At 30.9% G+C, this 20,619-nt stretch overlaps 1 protein-coding gene across 1 annotated transcript in view; it reads right to left on the bottom strand.

Annotated features, from left to right (window-relative positions):
* The window catches only part of LOC141287152 (clustered mitochondria protein homolog), a 28,610-nt gene extending 9,244 nt beyond the window's left edge, over positions 1 to 19,366 (bottom strand). Inside the window, exons 1-13 of the mRNA XM_073819283.1 lie at positions 19,176 to 19,366; positions 14,570 to 14,679; positions 14,255 to 14,426; positions 12,013 to 12,144; positions 10,106 to 10,260; positions 9,876 to 10,030; positions 8,519 to 8,641; positions 8,268 to 8,400; positions 7,442 to 7,534; positions 4,890 to 5,593; positions 3,001 to 3,074; positions 2,812 to 2,916; positions 1,215 to 1,315 (exon numbers count right to left, since the gene is read on the bottom strand). Coding sequence (XP_073675384.1) covers positions 1,215 to 1,315; positions 2,812 to 2,916; positions 3,001 to 3,074; positions 4,890 to 5,593; positions 7,442 to 7,534; positions 8,268 to 8,400; positions 8,519 to 8,641; positions 9,876 to 10,030; positions 10,106 to 10,260; positions 12,013 to 12,144; positions 14,255 to 14,426; positions 14,570 to 14,679; positions 19,176 to 19,221 — 2,103 coding nt within the window. The 5' untranslated portion in view covers positions 19,222 to 19,366. The remainder of the gene's footprint in view (positions 1 to 1,214; positions 1,316 to 2,811; positions 2,917 to 3,000; positions 3,075 to 4,889; positions 5,594 to 7,441; positions 7,535 to 8,267; positions 8,401 to 8,518; positions 8,642 to 9,875; positions 10,031 to 10,105; positions 10,261 to 12,012; positions 12,145 to 14,254; positions 14,427 to 14,569; positions 14,680 to 19,175) is intronic.
* Between the last annotated feature and the right edge of the window lie 1,253 nt (positions 19,367 to 20,619).

Here is a 20,619-nt window from a genome sequence, read left to right as displayed (position 1 = left end):
TTTTATTATTATAAGTACTGAACACAGTTGTGTTTTTTGTGGAAACTGACACTTTTAGCTTTACAGAGAGATTCTTTGATGAATGGAAAGAACTTATATTTAAAATATAAATCTTTTATAACATTATAAATGTCTAAACTGTCACTTTTGATCAACTTAATGGATCTTTGTTGAATAAAAGCATTAATTTCTTTTTTAAAAAAATCTGACTGACTCCCAATCAAACATGCTTTTTCAATATATTTTGTTAAAAGATCCAATATACTTTGCTGAGCTATTAATATTTGATTTAAATTACTGATATTATTAATTTCATCTTATTTATTTATAAATGGTGCGTTTCATTCCTAGTTATATATATCAAAATAAGTCTGTACGTTTATTCTTTGTTGTTTTTTTTCATAACACCTTGGCAATAAAATAAAATAAAATTTCAAACTAGATTCAGTCATTTTCATCTACTTCATATTTTTGTGGAAACAGTGATACATTTAGGATTTTTTTAAAAGGAATTTCAAAGGAACAGGATTTATTTAAAATATAAATCTTTTGTAACATTATAATGCTATTACTCTGCCACTTTTGATCAATTTAATATATCCTTCCAAGTTTAAAAAAAAAACGTTTCTGAGCTCTAAATTGGAAGTGGTAGTCTATAAAAACACAAAATACACTCACAAATTCTGGTATCTCAGTATCTAAAACTCACTGATTCCTGATCAAACATGCTTTTCAATATATTTTGTTAAAAGATGCAATATATTTTGCTAGGATATTAATATTTTATTTAATTATTCTTATTGTTATTACTTTTATTATTTATATTATTAACTTTAATCATATTATTTTTTATAATTTATGCTTTACATTCCTAGTTATATATACTAAAGTAAGTCTGTACATTTGTTCTTTGTTGATTTAGTTTAGTTCGTTTTTTTCATGACACCTTGGCAATAAAATAACATAAAATTAACATTTTTGAAACTAGTTTCAGTCCACTTCACATACTTCATATTTCTATTGAAACAGTGAGACATTCATTTTCAGGATTTTTAAAATATAACTTTCAAAGGATTATTTGAAATATAAATATTTTGTAACATTAAAAATGTCATTACATCAATGCATTCTTACAAGTTTGTAAACATTTTTACTGAGCCCAAAATGGAATTTGAATTTGAATGGTAGTGTATAAAAGCACAAAATACACTCACAAATTCTGGTATCCGGTCATTAATGATAAAAGCTGCTGCTTCCTTCAATAATCTCTTCTGCAGCTCCACAGCACCACTTTCTGAGTCGGGAAACTCCACACCTACGCAAAAAACAAAACAAAAAACAATTGTTAAAGTTGTTGTTGTGCACTGCATTGCAAGTCACAAACAAAATAGCTAATTATGGATTCTCATGTTTAGCTGTAAAAAGGACAAATGCTATATTAGTTCTGTTCAAAAATCTAGTGAGCTCCCAACATAACGTTTGTGATGTCAGGGCTGTTTCAAATGTTAGGCAAAGGTATTACGCTGACTTTTTAGCCTAATTTTAAAGCAACATCTTATATGTGACACTGGACCACAAAACCAGCCTTAAGTAGCGCAGGTATGTTTGTAGCAACAGCCAAAAAGGTGGGTTAAAATTATAGATTTTTCTTTGGTGCCAAAATCATTAGGATATTAAGTACATTTTTTAAATATATCAAAATAAATTTTTGATTAGTAATATGCATTGCTAAGAAGTTCATTTGGACAACTCAATATTTTGATTTTTTTGCACCCTCAGATTGCAGATTTTCAAAAAGTTGTATCTCAGCCAAATATTGTCCTATCCTAAAAAAAAAATAAAAAATAAAATAAAAAATGTAAAGCTTATTATCTTTCAAATTATGTATAAAAATAAATTTCAAACAACTGACCCTTAAGGTCACATATATTCTACATAGAAAAAGTCAATGCCACAATGCATTATGACAGATAGGTATTTAAAAAAGTCAAATCCCAGTGTCCCTTAAGGTGAGACACTGCAGGTGAATAGGGTAAAAAAAAAACTAATAGTTATTGCCTTACTTACTCAGTTGATTGATTACATTGATAATTGCAAACATTTCTTTGCATTACAAGTTTTCTAAAATGTTAGGTTTAATATGCAAATTATGCATTATTTAATGAAATATGTGGTAATTTGCATAGATTTCTATTACAAAAATCTAAACACTGGATGAAGTCAGTTTTTTTTTTGACATTACATTTTGGGTATCTCATTTTGCCACTCCATAATTCAGAAAATACTTAAAACTGGCAGAAACCAATATATTTTTATATATATTAAATGTAGTATAAAATCAAGCAAATTATATATGAACAAATCCCTCTGTAAAAACCTTCAGGATATAGACAAGAATAAAAAAAAGTCAAGTTTGGTGTGTGTAAGTGCTACTGAAGTGCTAGAGATTTATGGCTCAGTGTAGGAGAAAAAACTCATTTGGAGAAAATAGCCTTTAAAAATATGTATTGTAATTGAAATCTATTGACACAAATAGATAAAGTGCTATAAAAGTGTCTTTTGGATGTTTTCTTTCCACTAGTCTGAAAAAACACTTTATGAAACACCAAAAAGCCTAAAATCTCAAACTTGACAGGTGCATGAAAAAACAGTTTTTGCCCTTAAGTCATTAGCATAGGTTCAGTTTCACTAAATATGTTCTAAATATACAGTGTAGAGCAAGAACACGTACTAGAGTTTGGAACACAGCTTTATATGTAGTTTGTTTTACCAGATACTGAAGTGTTAATCAGAGTAAGAGCTTTTCCTGACCTGGGGCGTAGACGTTAGGATTGAAACGCATCTCAAAGATGATGTCACTGATGGATCCCACCTCTTTGCAAGCTTTTCTGACTGCGTCTATGTTCCGAGAATCAGCTGATAACACACAGTTAAACACACATGATTATTCCTTGTCTCAGACACACAGTCCAACATCCCACAACTTTTTCACATTCTTACCTGATTTCTCAGAGTCTTCCATTTCTTCGTTCTCCTCCATGTGAGCCTTCACTCGCTGCGAGAACTGAGCATGTCTGAAACATCAAGGCAAGTTGTGTTTATGTACACACTACACAGATAAACAAACATTTTAAACGTTTAATACGCAAACTTTTTTGATTGTGTAAAAAAATGCCTTTTTATGTGTGATTCAAGCATTAATAATTGTTGCTTGTTAATGGCATGTTGCATTATGTGCTGCTGCGATTTAAAAACTAATATTTTCATGCTGAATTTAGATTTTTAGCAGTACAAAAACTAATTCGATATCAATGCAAAATCAGAACGATAAAAGCAAAAGACTTTTAGATTTTTATGGTTTAGTTTCTGTTGATTTCAGTTTTAGTTTACTTTTTATTTCCAGTTCACTTTTTAGCTTTTATTTTTATACTTTCAGTTTTCATAATAATTTTAGTTACCTTTTTAATTAAACTTGTTATTTTTATTCATTTTTTGTTTATTTTAAGTATTATTATTAAATAGTATTATTATTTTGATTTCAGTTTTAGTTTACTTTTAGTTTTTATTTTATTTCCAGTTAAACTTAAAGTTAATGAAAAAATCTTTATGTTAGAAAAGATTTCCATATAATGCTAATATTTTATTTCAGTTTTGATTTTTATTTCATTGCCAACATAGAAAGCAGTGTTATTTTAGTATTATTTAAATACTATTATAGTTTGAATTCATATTTAGAATTTTCTTTTATTTTTATACTTTCAGTTTTCATATTAATTTTAGTTAAATTTTAAATAATCTTGCTATTTTAATTAGTTTTTGTTTATTTTAAAGAGTGTTATTAAGGTTTAGATTCTTTTGATTTCAGTATTAGTTCACTTTAATTTTTATTTTATTTTATTTCAAGTTAGTAATTTTAGTGCTTCACTTAACAAAAAAAGAAATGTTAGAAAAGTTTTCCATATAATGCTAATATTTTATTTCAGTTTTGATTTTTCTTTCATTGCCAACATAGAAAGCAGTATTCATATTCATTTTAGTTACATTTTTAATAATCTTGTTATTTTTATTAGTTTTTTATTATTTTAAATATTATTATTATTATTAAGGTTTAGTTTCTTTTGATTTCAGCTTTAGTTTTAGTTTACTTTTAGTTTTTATTTATTTTATTTGCAGTAAGTAATATTTCCAATTAGTTAGTAAAATGTTTCCCATCTATTTCATTGTCAACGTAGAAAGCATTGATATTTTAGTATTATTAATATACTATTATAGTTTTTAATTCATATTTTGAATAAGCTTTTATTTGTATACTTTCAGGTGTCATATTAAATTATTGCACTGCATTGCATGGAAAATCCATTATGTCCAAGCAGCTTTTACACCATTATTTTATTTTTTATCCAATTGTATCTAATTTAAAATTAAAATTGATTTAAATTTAATTTAACTGAATTTTAAATTATTGCATTACATTGAAATCCATTGTGTCCAAGTAGCTTTTACACCATTTATTATATTAAATTTTTTTTTATTTTATTGCACTGCATTGCATTTTAAATTATTAGTGGATTGCATGGAAAACCATTGTGCTCAAGTAGGTTTTTACACCATTATTTTATTTTAATGCATTTCATTTTATTGCATTTTATTAAATTTTCATTGCATTGCTTTGCATTTTAAATTATTGCACTGCATTGCATGAAAAATCCATAAATTAAAATTCTAATCATTTTAGTTTCATGATAACCCTGGTAGAAAGTTATTTAATTTTATTTTGTATTAGCATTCCTACAAACTAATGCACTGGCTCAACCAATGGCATCAACTTGGGGGCGGGCTCTCTGTGTGATCAACCAATGAAAGCACTTGGAAAACCTGTCAAAACTCACTTGTGTTGAATGAATGCCTTCACTAGCTCCGGCCGTAATCGACACCAAACATGAGGGTACCGTCTGGGAAAACTCCTTTCTTTTTCTTTTTCTGCTTCTCCTTCTACTCCTTCTCCTTCTTCTATATGGAAGTTGGCATCAGCAGGCATAGTACGATACACATCCAGCAGGTAATACCGACCATCGGCCCCCATTATCCCCTGGGCATCTATAGAGGTGAAGAGAGGCAACTGATGCCCGCTTGGCCCCAGAACCGCATGTCTTTGCAGAGAAAGAGCCTTTGCGGACTGAGCCAGCAACTCTAGGAGTTTCCGTCTAGATGGGTTTTCCAATGGCCCTGCGCTGTAGCCGTATAAAAGGCCATTGGGAACCTCGGCCTGCTCGGGGGCCTGAATACCCGGGGCCAGGCCCTGCGCGGACAGCCGAACGCCGCGGTAGTCGGCCAGGGCGGTTGGGATGGTGTGCAGGTTTTGGAGGTCTCCACCCAGGTCACTGTAAGCCTGTACACATCGCAGCTCGAGGCGTTGAGCGGCTCTGTGACTCCGTTCCCCTCCTTGACACTGGTCTCTGTTTGCCGGCATACTCATGAACACACCGCCACATAAGAACGCTGGGTCCTCGTTAGAACCGTTGACTGGGTCGACAAAACCATCCATCACCTTCTCTGCTCCCTGTGCAACAGCCCACACAAAAGCGCTGTTCACCTGCACAAACACACAATGAAGGGTAAGTGGTAAAACCTGTGGAAACGTTTTTTTTTTAATGCAATGCAATGTAAGAAAAAGAACAATATCTCTTTCACCATGACAAATACCAAGACATAAAATAAAATAAAAAAGGTGTAAAAGGTACTTGGACACAATGGTTTTCAATGCAATGCAATGCAATGCAATGCAATAAAATAACAAGGGTGCCCAACCCACGACATAATGGACTTTCTATGCAATGCAGTGCAATAATTTAAAATGCAATGCAATGCAATGAAAATGCAATAAAAAGCAATTAAAATAAAATGCAATAAAATAAAATAAAAGTGTAAAAGCTACTTGGACACAATGGTTTTCCATGCAATGCACTGTAATAATTTAAAATGCAATGCAATGTAATGCACTAAAATAAAAGGTGTAAAAGGTACTTGGACACAATGGTTTTCCATGCAATGCAATGCAATAAAATAAAATAACAATGGTGCCCAACCCCCGACATAATGGACTTTCTATGCAATGCAGTGCAATAATTTAAAATGCAATGCAATGCAATGAAAATGCAATAAAAAAAAACAATTAAAATAAAATGCAATAAAATAAAATAAAATAAAAGTGTAAAAGCTACTTGGACACAAAGGTTTTCCATGCAATGCACTGTAATCATTTAAAATGCAATGCAATGTAATGCACTAAAATAAAAGGTACTTGGACACAATGGTTTTCCATGCAATGCAATGCAATAAAATGCAATGCAATAAAATAAAATAAAATAACAAGGGTGCCCAACCCCCGACATAATGGACCTTCTATGCAATGCAGTGCAATAATTTAAAATGCAATGCAATGCAACGAAAATGCAATAAAAAGCAATTAAAATAAAATAAAATAAAAGTGTAAAAGCTACTTGGACACAATAGGTTTCCATGTAATGCACTGTAATAATTTAAAATGCAATACAATGCAATAAAATAAAATAAAAGGTGTAAAAGCTACTTGGAGACCATGGTTTTCAATGCAATGCAATGCATTAAAATGCAATAAAATGCAATGCAATAAAATAAAATAAAATAATTGTGTAAAAGCTACTTGGACACAATGGGTTTCCATGCAATGCACTGCAATAATTAAAAATGCAATGCAATGCAAAGCAATGCAATAAAAAAATTAAAAAAATATTTAGTGATGGTTGAATTAGCTTTCTGAACTGGGAACAAACTGGTTCACTAAACAGAACTGGACTTTTGATTTTTGATCATGCTTAATAATAATAAAAGGGACAAACATCAACGTAGACACTTGCTGGAAAACTTTGAGAAAAGATTTACTGAGAACAGCTAAGCTACTGTCACACCATTGATAAATGTAGTTGAGTTAAACAGTACTGTTAAGATGTTTAGATGTGTCTGTGTGGTCTGTTTAGTTTGGGTTTACTTAATTATACTGTGAGGACAAAACAGTCTCCTTAAGTTAGATAATCACACAAAATCATCCATATGGAAACTCTCAAAGGTAAGAGTGATTCATAAATAAAGGCCTGGTTTCACAGAAAGGGATTAGATTATAAAGGATTAGGCCATAGTTCAATTAGGGCATTAAAGTAATTTTTATAAACATGCCTTAGAAAAAAACATTACTGGTGTGCATCTTGAAAGAAAACAAAGGCACTGACATATTTCAAGATCAATCAGTGCAAGTTTCTTTCAGTTGAAACAGCTCAGATTTACATTTTAGTCTGGGATTAGGCTTAAGTCTTGTCTGTCGAACCAGGGGTAAAAGTTTTAAAGGTTTGAATTTAGTAACAGAAGAAGTCTGTATGTATACGCAAACGCATGCTCAGTCTCAGACCTGCAGTAACGCTCGGTCCCTCTGAAGTCTCTCCTCCAGACTCCTCTGAGGAAGATCTCTAGCTGTTTGAAGTTCCTTATTCCAGTCAGGAGTCTAAAACACAACACAGAACATGTGAATGACACACAGACAGACAGACAGGTGGACAAAACCATGTGCAGACTGCAGAGAAACACTTTTTTGAAAAACCTTAATCTTATCAAACTATATTAATATTAATATTATTTATTTAGTCATGTTATATTACATGTTATATTACCATTTTCATTTATTAAATGAGTGAATCTCATGGAAGCGTTCTAATACTTTACTACATAATTACAAATGATAATATTATGTATAAAAACTTGCCCCCCCCCCCCCAAAAAAATCTTACTATTGCATTACTATTTTATTCTTTAATAAGCCCCCAAGTTTGAAAACATTTACAATTTATATACTTTTTAATCTGTAACAGAGTACACACAGAGCTAGACAAGATGAGCATTTGAGGTTAAAAGGTATATAAATTGTAATTTTTTTTAGAAAATAATCGATCGTTTTGCTAGATAAGGCCCTTCTTTCCTTGGCAGTGATCATTTAGAGCCATTTGAAGCTGCATTTTGAAAGTTCAAACTCAGGGGCACCATAGAAGTCCATTATATGGAGAGAAATCCTGAAAAGTTTTACTCAAAAAACAATTTCTTTACGACTGAAGAAAGAAAGACATGAATATCTTGGCTGACAAGGGGGTCAGTACATTATCTGTAAATGTTTGTTATGAAAGTGAACTACTCCTTTAAGTATATTGAGTACTGAAATAGATGAGTGCAAGACAGGGGTGTACCTGTGCGTTAAGGTCCTGGTCCAAACCCAGCCGGCCGCTGAAGCTGGATTTGTGCGAGTGAAGTGAGGAAACGCCCAGCCAGCTGTTTATGCGGTACGGAGTAGACAGAGACTCCTCAGCAGGCAGTGACGGCCTAAATGGACAGAGATGCTCATTGAATTACACTGACACACATGAGAGAGAGATGTGTGTGAGTGAGTGAGCGCGCGCGTGTGTGTGTGTGTGTGTGTGTGTGTGTGTGTGAGGTTCACCTGTGTCGCAGTGTGCTCAGGTTGTGTTTGAACTGTGGGCTGATGTGGGACAGCAGGTCGGTCAGACAGTGGCACACTGGAGTCGATTGAGCAGGACGAGGGTCAAACACTTCAAGGGTTGACCTGAATGAAAAAATAAAGCTTGTTTTTTAAGATCTCTCTCATTCCGTCTAATATGTTATAAACAACATGTTACTCCAAAAATAACATTATTGGGTCAGTCTCATTAAAATGATGCAATACTTGACTCCAAAATAAAAAGAAATTAGATAAAAAAGTTTGTGTTAAAAGTCTGATGATTTCCAGTCTGAAATAGATTGAGGTTTAAGGTAGTTTTAAAGCTTAAAGGGGTCATCGGATACAAAACCCACTTTCACAGTTGTTCGCACATTAATGTGTGTTGGCAGTTTGTGTACACAGCCACCCTACAATGATAAAAATCCACCCAGTGGTATTTTTTTAATTTTAGAAGTAATATCCCCTTTTTAAAATCAGGTCATTTTCAGCTTCTTGTCGGTGTGGCAAAACCCAGTTGATTGACATGAGCGCCTTACCTTAGACCCGCCCTCACTGAGCTGAAACAGTCCGAATACGATTGCCATTGTGTGAATCAGGTGCAGAGGAAGACTCTAATTGAGCGACATCTGAGCCGCTGAAAACGCAGAGGTTTAACATTACTTTCGTTTTTGAAAGGAAAGTGGCGATCCCGATCTACATATGCATCTATGTTCGTTTGAATCGTTCCTGATGCAGCTTCACCCACAGCAGAAGTGAGTAGAAGGGGTTATGCGTCTTTGTAAATGGCCTTTTTTGATAATGTGCTTGTTGGCAAGTTTCGTCGATAAACGCGGCTAAATGCAGCTAAACGCGGCTAAAGTAAACATTACAGATCCTGAGCAGAGCAGAGCTTGTTGGCATTTAAAGGGGCCATGTTTTAAAATGAGCTGAAATTTACACAACTATTGGGAATTTTTAACCAAAGTATATTAGAGACTTTTCATTAAGACCCTACAGAATCATATGAACTTGTGGAAAATGGGCATCCGATGACCCCTTTAAAGCTCGAATAGATAGATATAGCATGTTGTTAGCATTTTACTAGCATGTTGGTGGCATGATCAGCAAGTTACTAGCATGTAGCTTCCATGTTTCTAACATGATTAGCATATTGCTAGCATGATTGGCACGTTATTAATGTGTTACTAGCATAATGTCATTAACCCAACTTAATAAGAATAATAATAAGAATAATAATATTTTGTACAAATAATATGCAACCAAAAATGACTAATGTATTCACATGCTCCAGATGTTTTACTTCTACTATGGAAGTAAACAGTTCTGAATTTAACAATACCTGTTGACGTAAAATCCACGTGGGCAGGAAGTGATGTCACACTGCTTGCCCTCCAGAGTGTGGACACTGATGTACATTAAGTCACCTTGCAGCTTCCGGAAACCAGGGGGAGGGTTCCAGCAGCTGACTGACAGGTCCAGCAGGTAACTGGGAGCCTGTAAGAGAAGCAGTTTATGAGTGAATAACAAAACCAAACGACTAAAGGTTTTATTTGTGTGTATTTGACATACCTCGCTGTGTGTGTTGGTGGGCAGCAGGGTCATCAAAGGAGGAAGCTCTGAAGCTCCAGGCAGAATGTAGGCGGGAGGGGGCGGGGCTTCAGCAGAGTGCTCTGTCTTACTATTGGCTCGTTTGTTCTTTGATGAGTGCAGGGTGGGAGGGGCTTCTAATATGCACATAAAACACACAATTAGACAGTCTTATTGTTGTGGGCTTAAAAAATAATTAATGCATTTTAAATTATTTAGAGCCAGTACTGAATGAAAGCACGTGTTTTATGATAACATTTGTGCACAAAGACAGAAATGTGTTACTCTTAACTAGTGTTTAAAAAAAACATTCATTTAAACAAAGCTGAAATTATATAGAAATATTAGATGAAAAACTTAAAAAACCCTAAATGAAGTAGAAATGTTGCCTTGGCTACATGGATGACATAAGTTTTCATAACTAAAATTACTAAAACTAAAACTTAAATAAAGCTAAATAGAAATATGACAAATGACAGGCAAATAAAAAAAAAATAATAATAATCAAGATACTTAGATGTTGTTACTGTAACTACTATTTTTTCTGTAATAAAAATAAAAAAATAATTAAATTAAATTAAATTAATAAAATAACATTAGAAGAAAAAGGTAAATTTAAAAAACTTGAATGCAAATTAAAAATGTTGTCTTGGTTGCTAAATGAAATAAATTTAGTACTAAAATTACTAAAACAGAAATAAAAATGAAGTTAAATAGAAATATAACAAATGACAAAAGCACACAATTAAAAAATAAATAAATAAAAATATAAAAAATAAAATAAAAAATAAACTAATTGAATCAGAATTACTACTATTACTACATTTTTTCCTGTAATTGAAAAATTCAATTAAAACAGAAATAAAAATAAAGTTACAAAGGAATACGACAAATGACAACAGCACCTGAAAATATAAAAACAATTAAAAAAATTAAAGCAATCAAGATATTGTATCAGCGTTGTTACTGACACTACTATTTTTTCTTTAATTGAAAAATATAAAATAATAAAATAAAATAAAACAATAAAAAAAGATAAACAAATAAATAGATATTAGAAGGAAAACCTAAATTAATAATAAAATAATTGAATAAAAATTGGAAATATTGCTCTTTTTACTAAATTAAATACGTTTTGTACTAAAATTACAAAAATTAAAACAGAAATAAAAAATGTTAAATAGAAATACAACAAATGGCAAAAGTATATAAAAATGTATTATATTACATATTACATAAATTAAAAATTAAATGTATATATAAAAAAAGCAATCAAGACATTGAATCAGTGTTGTTACTGTTACTGCAATTTTTTTTCTCTAATTGCAATATAGAAAATAATGTAAAATAAAATAAGAAAAGACATGGAAAAGAAAATATTAGAGGAAAAAACTAAATTTTAAATTTTGAATACAAATGAGAAATGTTGCCTTACTAAATTAAATAAAATTGCTCAAATGAAAGTTAAATAGAAAAAAGACAAAAGCAATGATTATTAAAACTTAAACTAAAATTTAAATATCATATATATATATATATATATATATAGAGAGAGAGAGAGAGAGAGAGAGAGAGAGAGAGAGAGAGAGAGAGATTTTATGTAAATAAATAAATAAATAATATATAAATACATACACTACCAGTCAAAGGGGAAGTGTGCCAAAACCTTTGACTGGTAGTGTATATATAATAGACCTATGCAAAGCATGCTGGGAACTAAAAGTCCACTGGCCAGGTTTCAAATTTTTCAGGACAAGTTATTACAATAATAATTAAAATAATAATGTGGAAATTTGAGTTACACACAAAATGAAGTTAATATAATGACCAACATAATTCTATCAACAGAACTCTACAGCAATGTAAATGTATTCGAGTGTATTTCTCACCAGATGTTTGAGTGAGTGTGTTTAGTACAGTGGGTGATCGGCCCTCCATCAAGGCATCTTGGGGTCTGACGGTTTTCAGCATCTCCTGCACACGTGCCAGATGCGCCTGTGCCGATCGAGGCGAGTACGGCTCTGTAACACACACACACACACACATTTCATGATACCAAATCCAGGTCTCTTCCCAGTTCTATTGATCTGCTGAATTTCAAGGCGTCTCATCTTGCAAAACTATGATTTATCCAGTGAGCAATAACATCGTCTATTCTATCATTTATTTTCCCACACTGCTCATAATGATTGCCATGTGACTCACTTGGCAGAGAGAAAGGATTCATTAGTTTGCCATCTAACGGTTTCCAAGAAATCAAAAGTTGCAAAACCAGTACATCCAAAACTTCCACTGATCCCCGTGGAAATGATCACTAATGTTGCTGCGTTTGGGAACATGGAGGCTGGTTTCTGCCTGATCCAAGTTGATTGACCCGCCCAACCTGGCTAGGTTTGGAAGACCACCTCGGACTCGCAACAAATCAGTTAGCAGCTGGTCATTCTCGGTTAAGGTGGTCAAACTGGTTTTGGTTGAAAGGAAATGGTCAAGGTGGAGTAGCAGCTGAAGAGGGGATGGTGTGGCTGAGCCGGTAGACCAGTTTAGACCAGCAATAAATCACATGGTTCCCACACTTTCTAAGCAAGTGAATTTCCATGAGCTTTCTAGTGGTTTGTGTTCACTGAGTAAGCTAAAATGCAGGTATTAGATTAGAATTGTTGTGCTTAATTACAAGTAAAGCTTATTAAAAACATTTTCAGTAAATAAAATAAAACTAAATTTCTAACTTTTTTCACAGTGCAAAAAACTAAATTCTAAAGCTTTTTTTGTTTGTTTTATTGTAAAACTACCTTAACATCCTTAAAACAAGATGCAATTACTTGGGAATAAAATCTATACAAAAAACTTTTGTTTGTTTAAAAATGAAAGCTAAATAGAAATTTAAAAAAAGATTAAATTTAAAAAAAAAAATAAAACTGAAAAAAAGTCGTTTGGAAAAAATAAAATAAAACTTATTGTGCAACAAACTAAAATTTAAAACATTTTTTTTTTTATTTTGCTATAAAAATACCTTAGCATCCCTAAAACAAGATGTAATAACTTGGGAATTAAATTTATACAAAAACTTTTGTTAGTTTTACTAAAAATAACATAAAATATAATAATAATAAATAATAAAATATTAAAAATAAATAATAAAATATAAATATTAGATGAAGAACTTAAACTCAAAAACTAAAAAACAAAAGTTAAAAACATTACCTAAAATAAAATAAATATTAGATGAAGAACTTAAACTCTAGTAAACTTAATTACTAAAACAACAAAAATTCAAGCTAAATAGAAATATTAAAAAAAGATTAAACAAAAAAATGAAAACTGAAAAAAAGCTATTTTAAAATATTACTTTTGGAAAAAATAAAATAAAATAAAATAAAATAAAATATACAAAAATATACAATATAAAAAAATAAAATGAATAAATAAATAAATAAATAAAACAAAACTTATTTACTTCTGTCACAGTGCAACAAACATAAACAAATTTTAAAAATACCTTAGCATCCATAAAACAAGATGTAATTACTTGGGAATTAAATTTATACAAAAAAAAAAAAACTTTAGTTACTTTTATTAAAATTAAAATAATTAAAATTAAATAAATATTAGATGAAGAACTTAAACTCAAAAACTTAAAAGTTAAAAATATTGCCTTGGCAGTACTAAAACTAAAAATAAACCTGAAATAACCAAATTCAAAATATTACATAAATACAATATATATAGTATATTACAATAAAATTATAGTATTTTTGTATAACTAATACTAAAATTCTAAAAAAAAAAATACTAAAATAGCATACATAATACATACATACATTTTATAGTATATGACTAAATCTGTGCAATATCTAGCCAATACATTTTTAATTTCAGTGACTTTTTCAGAGTTGAAAAAACACCATTATCCTGGTATTTCAGTTTTTGTTTTTCTGGAAACCTCTATAAACCAGCTGTTCCTACTAAGTATAAAGTTGAAAAGCTAGATTTTGAAACATGAAAGATGATCCATTATGGTTTTCCAGCTCAGCCAGGTTGCACAACCAAACACATAGTTTAATCTGCTTTTCCCACCAAATACCCATGTATAATACATGCAAGAAATGCAAAAGTGAATGTCTTGCAGTCTACCTTCCACTAGACGGAGAGTAACTCCAGCTTTGAAGCCCTTGAAATCCTGGAGCTCCATCATGGGGTCAAGCGTCACACCTGCAAGGGCCAGAGCGATGGATGTGCGCGGTGCCACCTCCTCTTTGCCCAGAATGGTCAAGATGGCATCCTGGACCAGCCAGAATCCATGAACCTGCACAGAAAACACAATCAGCAAAGACACATTCCTAACATGAATGGATGGGCATGTGCTTTGCATCTTCTGATGTTCTGTTGACAGACCAAATGTGAGGCTACACCACCCCTTCATCTGTGAGTGTTATGATGAAAGCTCACCTGCAGCTCAAAGGATTCAACACCTGCGCCCTGAATCTTCACTGAAAATGATCCATCATCGTCTTTCTTGCTTCCCGTAGTTTTTCTCCCATTAGCTGAACATGAGACATCTGCGGAGTGAAGGGGGTAAAATATGAGCGGATTCTTCACTTCGAGCTCAAAAATGTGCTTCAAGCCAAAACAGAAGTTACATAAGAGAGTTAGGAAATCTGCTCAAATGTCACGAAAGCAATTCAAGAAAGAGGGTTTTCCATCCCAGAATTTACTAACACAATAGTAGCATGGTACTGCCATGTTTTTCTAGGCATGCTGCCATGGCATTGCAATGTTTTAGGGACTTAACTTTTGTCAACTAATTATATTGCATTTTTTTCCCTGTAAAAATATAGCAAGCAACTGTAAAGTAACATCCTTAGATACAATTAAAGGGAATTAAATCTTAACTAAAAAATGTAGTTAGTTTTAAAAGAAAAGAAAAGAAAAAACCTTCTAAAATATAAAACGTACAAATGTTTTTCACAATGCAATAAACTATTTTTAGGCATTTTCTTAAGGAATATATACACACACATATACACATTTATACCTATATATATATATATATATATATACATACATACATATGTGTCTGTATGTATGCATGTATATTTTTTACATCTTTAAAATAAGATAAAATTACTTGGGAAGCAAAATTTGTTTTTGAGTAAACAGTTTGGGGAAAATGCCAATTAGGCAAGAAAAATAAATCTTAAAAACTGTAGTTAATTTGAATGAATAAATAAACAAAACAAAACAATTTTTTTATTATTATTTCTGTTTTATCGTCCTGTAAAAAATAAAATATTTTAACATTCATACAATTGCTTTGGAAGCATATTTGTAAAAAACAAAACAAACAAAAAAAGGCATGAGATTTTGTTTCTGTTTTTTTTTTTTTTATCCACTACATTTTCTCCTTAATTTAAGTAGTTTTAAGTAATTATTTTTAATGGATTACTAATTAAATTTTTTGAGTAAACAAAATTTAAAATTTGTGTATTTTTAAATCTAAATCTTAATTTTTTTTTATTATATCTTAGCAAAAAAAAATAAAAAATACATTTGACATCCTTAAAACAAGAAAGAATTAATTAAATAAATAAAAAAGTCCCAAGTAATTATTTTTTAAATAAAACAAAAATGTTCAAAAGATTTTGTAAAGAAATTCCTTTTAGTCACATGTGTTCAAAAATTTTGACTGGTAGTGTATATGAAAGTATCACAGTATTACCATCTATGGTATGATATGATAGCACCTAAACACTATTATAATGGTCAGATGAATGTGATTGAAATTGCCTAAAACCTCACAGACGTTTTCATCTAAAATCCATTAGAGTCAAAGCGGTGAGTCTCTCTTGTAGGCAAATGTAAGATCTCTAATAACAGCAAGACTCGGCTTGATACGGCATGAGCTTGTCCAGACATCTTCCAAACTTCCCCCTGGCTAGTGAGAGCCGATAACAGGCGCTGGATGACTAGCTATTACTAGTACTAACACACCACACTCCCTCACTGACAGCAGACGCTTTCTCTGCTATTCCTTTCTGAGACTCGTCTGGACATAAAAATAAAAAAAAGCTGGAAATGCGCTGGAAAAATCAAACAGTCAAACCAGTTGATTATGTCCCAGCGGCTTTGAGGATGAGATGCATCGTTCTTCAGCACAAAGACTATTGTTCAAGACATTAGTCACGTGGACTTTATCGGTCATAGCAAAGCTTAACCTTTTGTAAAACTACATTTCATTTGCAGCTTAGAAGAAATGTGTTTAATCACGGCGTCCATCGATGAAACAAAAATAGCCTTTTTAATGAACAAAGACCGAATGGTTTTGGGGCATGTGTAGAATTTTATGAATGACAGGCATTTTGATTCTGCGGAAATCATTTTGTGACCACAAAGTCTGTATGGACCTGTCAGTCGATTTTATGATGACCTAAAATAAGCTTTTAACTAGTAATTTAGCAGATGCCTGAACATTAGCATTTTGATCAAGCTAAAAGATCAGGAACTGGAAATATAGTCAGAAATAAATTTCTGTACCACACCCTGTGATTGTTTAACAAAATTTGCAGCTAATTTCATTCATCTCTCAGCTATATTTTCACTACAATAAATTCATAGCTTATATAAACATATTTAACCATATAAATTTCAGTAATTGTAAACGTAAGGAAATGCACTAATAATTGTTCTCAAAAAAATGTGTCGCAATATGTATCTAAAAAAAATATTGCACAACATTTTTAACAAATTCCAGTAATTATGAAATTAAAAAAAAAAAAATCTGTGTGTAATTGTCCTGAGAAAAGTGCTGCAATGCAAAAATAAAAATAAAAGAAGAAAACCTTAATTGACCAAAAATAGGCTTTATTTTACTAATTTAAATTATTATTTAATTATTTATTTAGTTTTACTACAAAATAGAATAATAAAAAATTAATTAAATTAAAAATAAAAACTTTAAAATGTTTAAAACATTTAAACCATCCTGTAAAAATATTTTAACATTCTTAAAACAAGATACATTTACTTAGTTGTTTCTTTTCTTCGTTTTTATCTTTTCTTTTTGTTTTAAGTATTTTGACGTTTTTGAGAAAATCATTTTAGGAAAAAAGCCAATAAGGTAAGAAAAATTACATCTTAAACTTTAGTTAGTTTTAAATCAAATTAAATGAATAAAAAATTAAATAAAAATAAGATTAAACAAAAACTTTTGTCACAGTGCAATTAACATAAAGCATTTTTTAATCTTCCTGTAAAAATATTTCAACATCCTTAAGATACATTTATTTGGTAAGCAAAAAAGGTCTATGTTTTTTATCTTTTTATCTATTCTTGTTTTAAGTTTTTTTTTTTTTTTTTTTTTGAGTAAACAATTTGGGGACAAAATGCCAATAAGGTAAGAAAAATTAAATCTTAAAAAAACTTTAGTTAGTTTAAATAAATTAAAAATAATAATCAAATAATAATAAAATAAAATAAAAAAAAACTGTGCAATAAACAAATTTTTAAAGCATTTTTAAATCTTTCTGTAAAAATATTTTAACATCCTTAAAACAAGATATATTAGTTTGGTAAGCAAACAAGGTCTCTTTCTTTTCTCTTTTTCTATTTTCTTCTTGTTTTAAGTTTTTGAAGGGGGGGGTGCCAATAAGGTAAGAAAAATTACATCTAATTTTACAAAAAAATAACTCAAATTAAATTAATCAAATGTCAAATAAAATCAATTCAAAATAATAATAAAACAATTAATAATAAATGAAAAAAAAAAAAATCTGCCACAGTGCAATAAACAAAGCCTTTATAAATCTTCCTGTAAAAATATTTTAACATCCTTAAAACAAGATACATTAACTTAGTAAGCATAAAAAGGTTACTTTCTTTTCTATTTTCATCTTTTCTACTTGTTTTTTATGTATTTTGAAGTTTTTGAGTAAACAATATGTGGGGGAAAATGCCAATAAGGTAAGCACAATTACATCTTAAACTTTACTTAGTTTAAGTAAATTAAAAATAATAAATAAAATAATAATAAAATAAAAAACTGTGCAATACATTTTTAAAGCATTTTAAAATATTTCTGCAAAAATATTTTAACATCCTTAAAATGAGATACATTTACTTGGTAAGCAAAAAAAAAAAAAGGCCTCTTTCTTTTCTGTTTTGATCTTTTCTTCTTGTTTTAAGTATTTTGAAATTTTTGAGGGGGAAAAAATGCCAATACAGTAAGAAAAATGACATCTTAAACTTTAGTTAGTTTTACTATAAATTATAAAATAAAATAAAGACTTATGATAATTGTTTTTTTTTTAAAACATAAAATAAAATTATAATAAATAAAAATATTTGGTATTTTTTAACTGGTACAGTTCAGCAACTTTTTTATGTTTAAACTGAGTAAATAAATAAAATAAGCAGAGAAAATGTGAACTGCAGAGTCTCAGATCAGCTCATGCAGGATTCAAACCCACAGCCTTTCAGTTTCCTCCACAGATCTTAACCACTGCACCCAGGAAAGATTTGATAAGTTCAGGGGTTACATTAGGTTAATTACGTGGTTTAAGTAGCATATACATTTACTCGGACCACACATCACCCTTCAACAACGAGCGCCTGGAGAGGGATGCGATCATGACAAGTTAAAATAATGGTGACATGCGTTTGCCCCGAAACTAACACGCTCTTAATGAGAGACAGGAATGTCTCCGATCCTCTCGCTGGCCCGATGCCATGAGGAATCTCACACATCTGCCTATTTAACACATGTGTTTATAAACGCATGAAAGAGCCACAGAAGTGAATCAGTAGACAAATATATCAGGAGGTCAAAGGTGAAGCTTGCTATTTGCTTTGCAGAAAGAGAGTGAAAGTTCTACTCTAAAGTGCAGCACCATAAACAGTATCTAAGCTTTACAAAAGCATGCACGAGTTCAGCTTTTGACTCTTTTGACACAAACAGCCAAAGAAAGCCTGATCCAAAGCAGTGAGAAAACATCAGGAAGAAGTTGAGAGAGAGAGAGAGGGAGGAGACTGGATTGAATCAGAGCAAGTCAACTCTTACCCATAGTTCTCTTCTCTCCGTTTCCTTTCTTGGCCGTGTCCCTCATGTCTGCTCTGGTTTTCTCTCTCTTTAGCTGCTGGTTTTCTCTTGGACTGGGGACACTGGTGTTGTTTTCTGCAGTGTGTTCGGAGAGCTGTCAGGTATGACTGACCTAACACGTCTTTTTAGTTTTTCCTTCCCTCAGTCGGCCACTCCCTCCAGCTCTGGCGGTGCTTGCTCTCCTCCCTCTCTCTCTCTGTCTCTCGGCCCACAGAAGGCATGTTTGACTGGGCGTGACACTTCGCTCCATTTTGCGAGAGATCAGTGAGCGTTACCCTCCCCCTCCGACTTCCCTCAGGGCAGGGAGGGATCCTGAACACACACACACATTCACACACACTTGAGTGAATCTCACCTCAACTATATCAAATGCATACAGAACAAAGTGAACATATAACTGCATTAAATTACGAAATCAAAATTAAGCCAGTATGAGTGCTTACTCATTGCAGTTAAGTGCATTTAACCTCCAAATGTAAAAAAAAATATTACATGTAAATGATGCAACAAGTTATAGCACTAAAGTTATTAATTCAAAAAAACACCATAATATTACATAAAAAAGTGTTGCAACTAGTTAAAATAAGTTGAAGCAGTGAAATTATTAACAGGAAATAAATAAAAACTAAAACGAAAAAAAAAAATTATAAAATAAAATAAAATAAACCTATATGTAAGGGATAATCAACGGTTTGCCGTGCATTAAAGAATTTTAAATGCACGACGTGGAGGCTAATATTTTTTTTTAATATTTAGAAATGCTACCTTGGCATCTAACTTAATGTTTTGATTGAAACACAAAAAAATTAAACATATAAAAAACTAAAATAAACCTAAAAGTGACATTTATACTTGAAAATATACAAATTAAAAAAAAAAAAAAAAAAAAAAAAAAAAAAAAAAATAATATATATATATATATACACACACACACACATATATACACACACACACACACACACACACACATTTAGAAATGCTACCTTGGCATGTAACTTAATGTTTTGATTGAAATAAAAAACGAAAATAAATCTAAAAAGTGTCATTTAAACTTGAAAATATACAAATTAAATAAAATATATTTTATAAAAAAAAATATATATATACACACACAAGTTAAAGCACTAAAGTTACTAATAAAAAAATACAAATATTACATCAAACAAAGTTATAATAAGTTGAAGCAGTAAAATTATTAATTAAAAAAAATAAAAAATAAAATAAAAAGTAATAAAATGGCAATTAATAAATATAAATTTAAATGTAAATTCAAAGCTTAAAAGAAATGTAGGTCGAAGCACTAAAATTAACTGGAAATAAATGAAAACTAAAATGAACAAACAGAAAAAAAAAGAATATTAAAATTAAAATAATTAAAAGTTTAAGTTAAGCCACTAAAATTATT

The sequence above is a fragment of the Garra rufa genome, chromosome 15, assembly GCF_049309525.1.
Source record: "Garra rufa chromosome 15, GarRuf1.0, whole genome shotgun sequence".
Lineage (NCBI taxonomy): Eukaryota > Metazoa > Chordata > Actinopteri > Cypriniformes > Cyprinidae > Garra > Garra rufa.
Note: the sequence above shows the minus strand (reverse complement) of the source record. Positions and strands in the feature narration are given on the sequence as shown.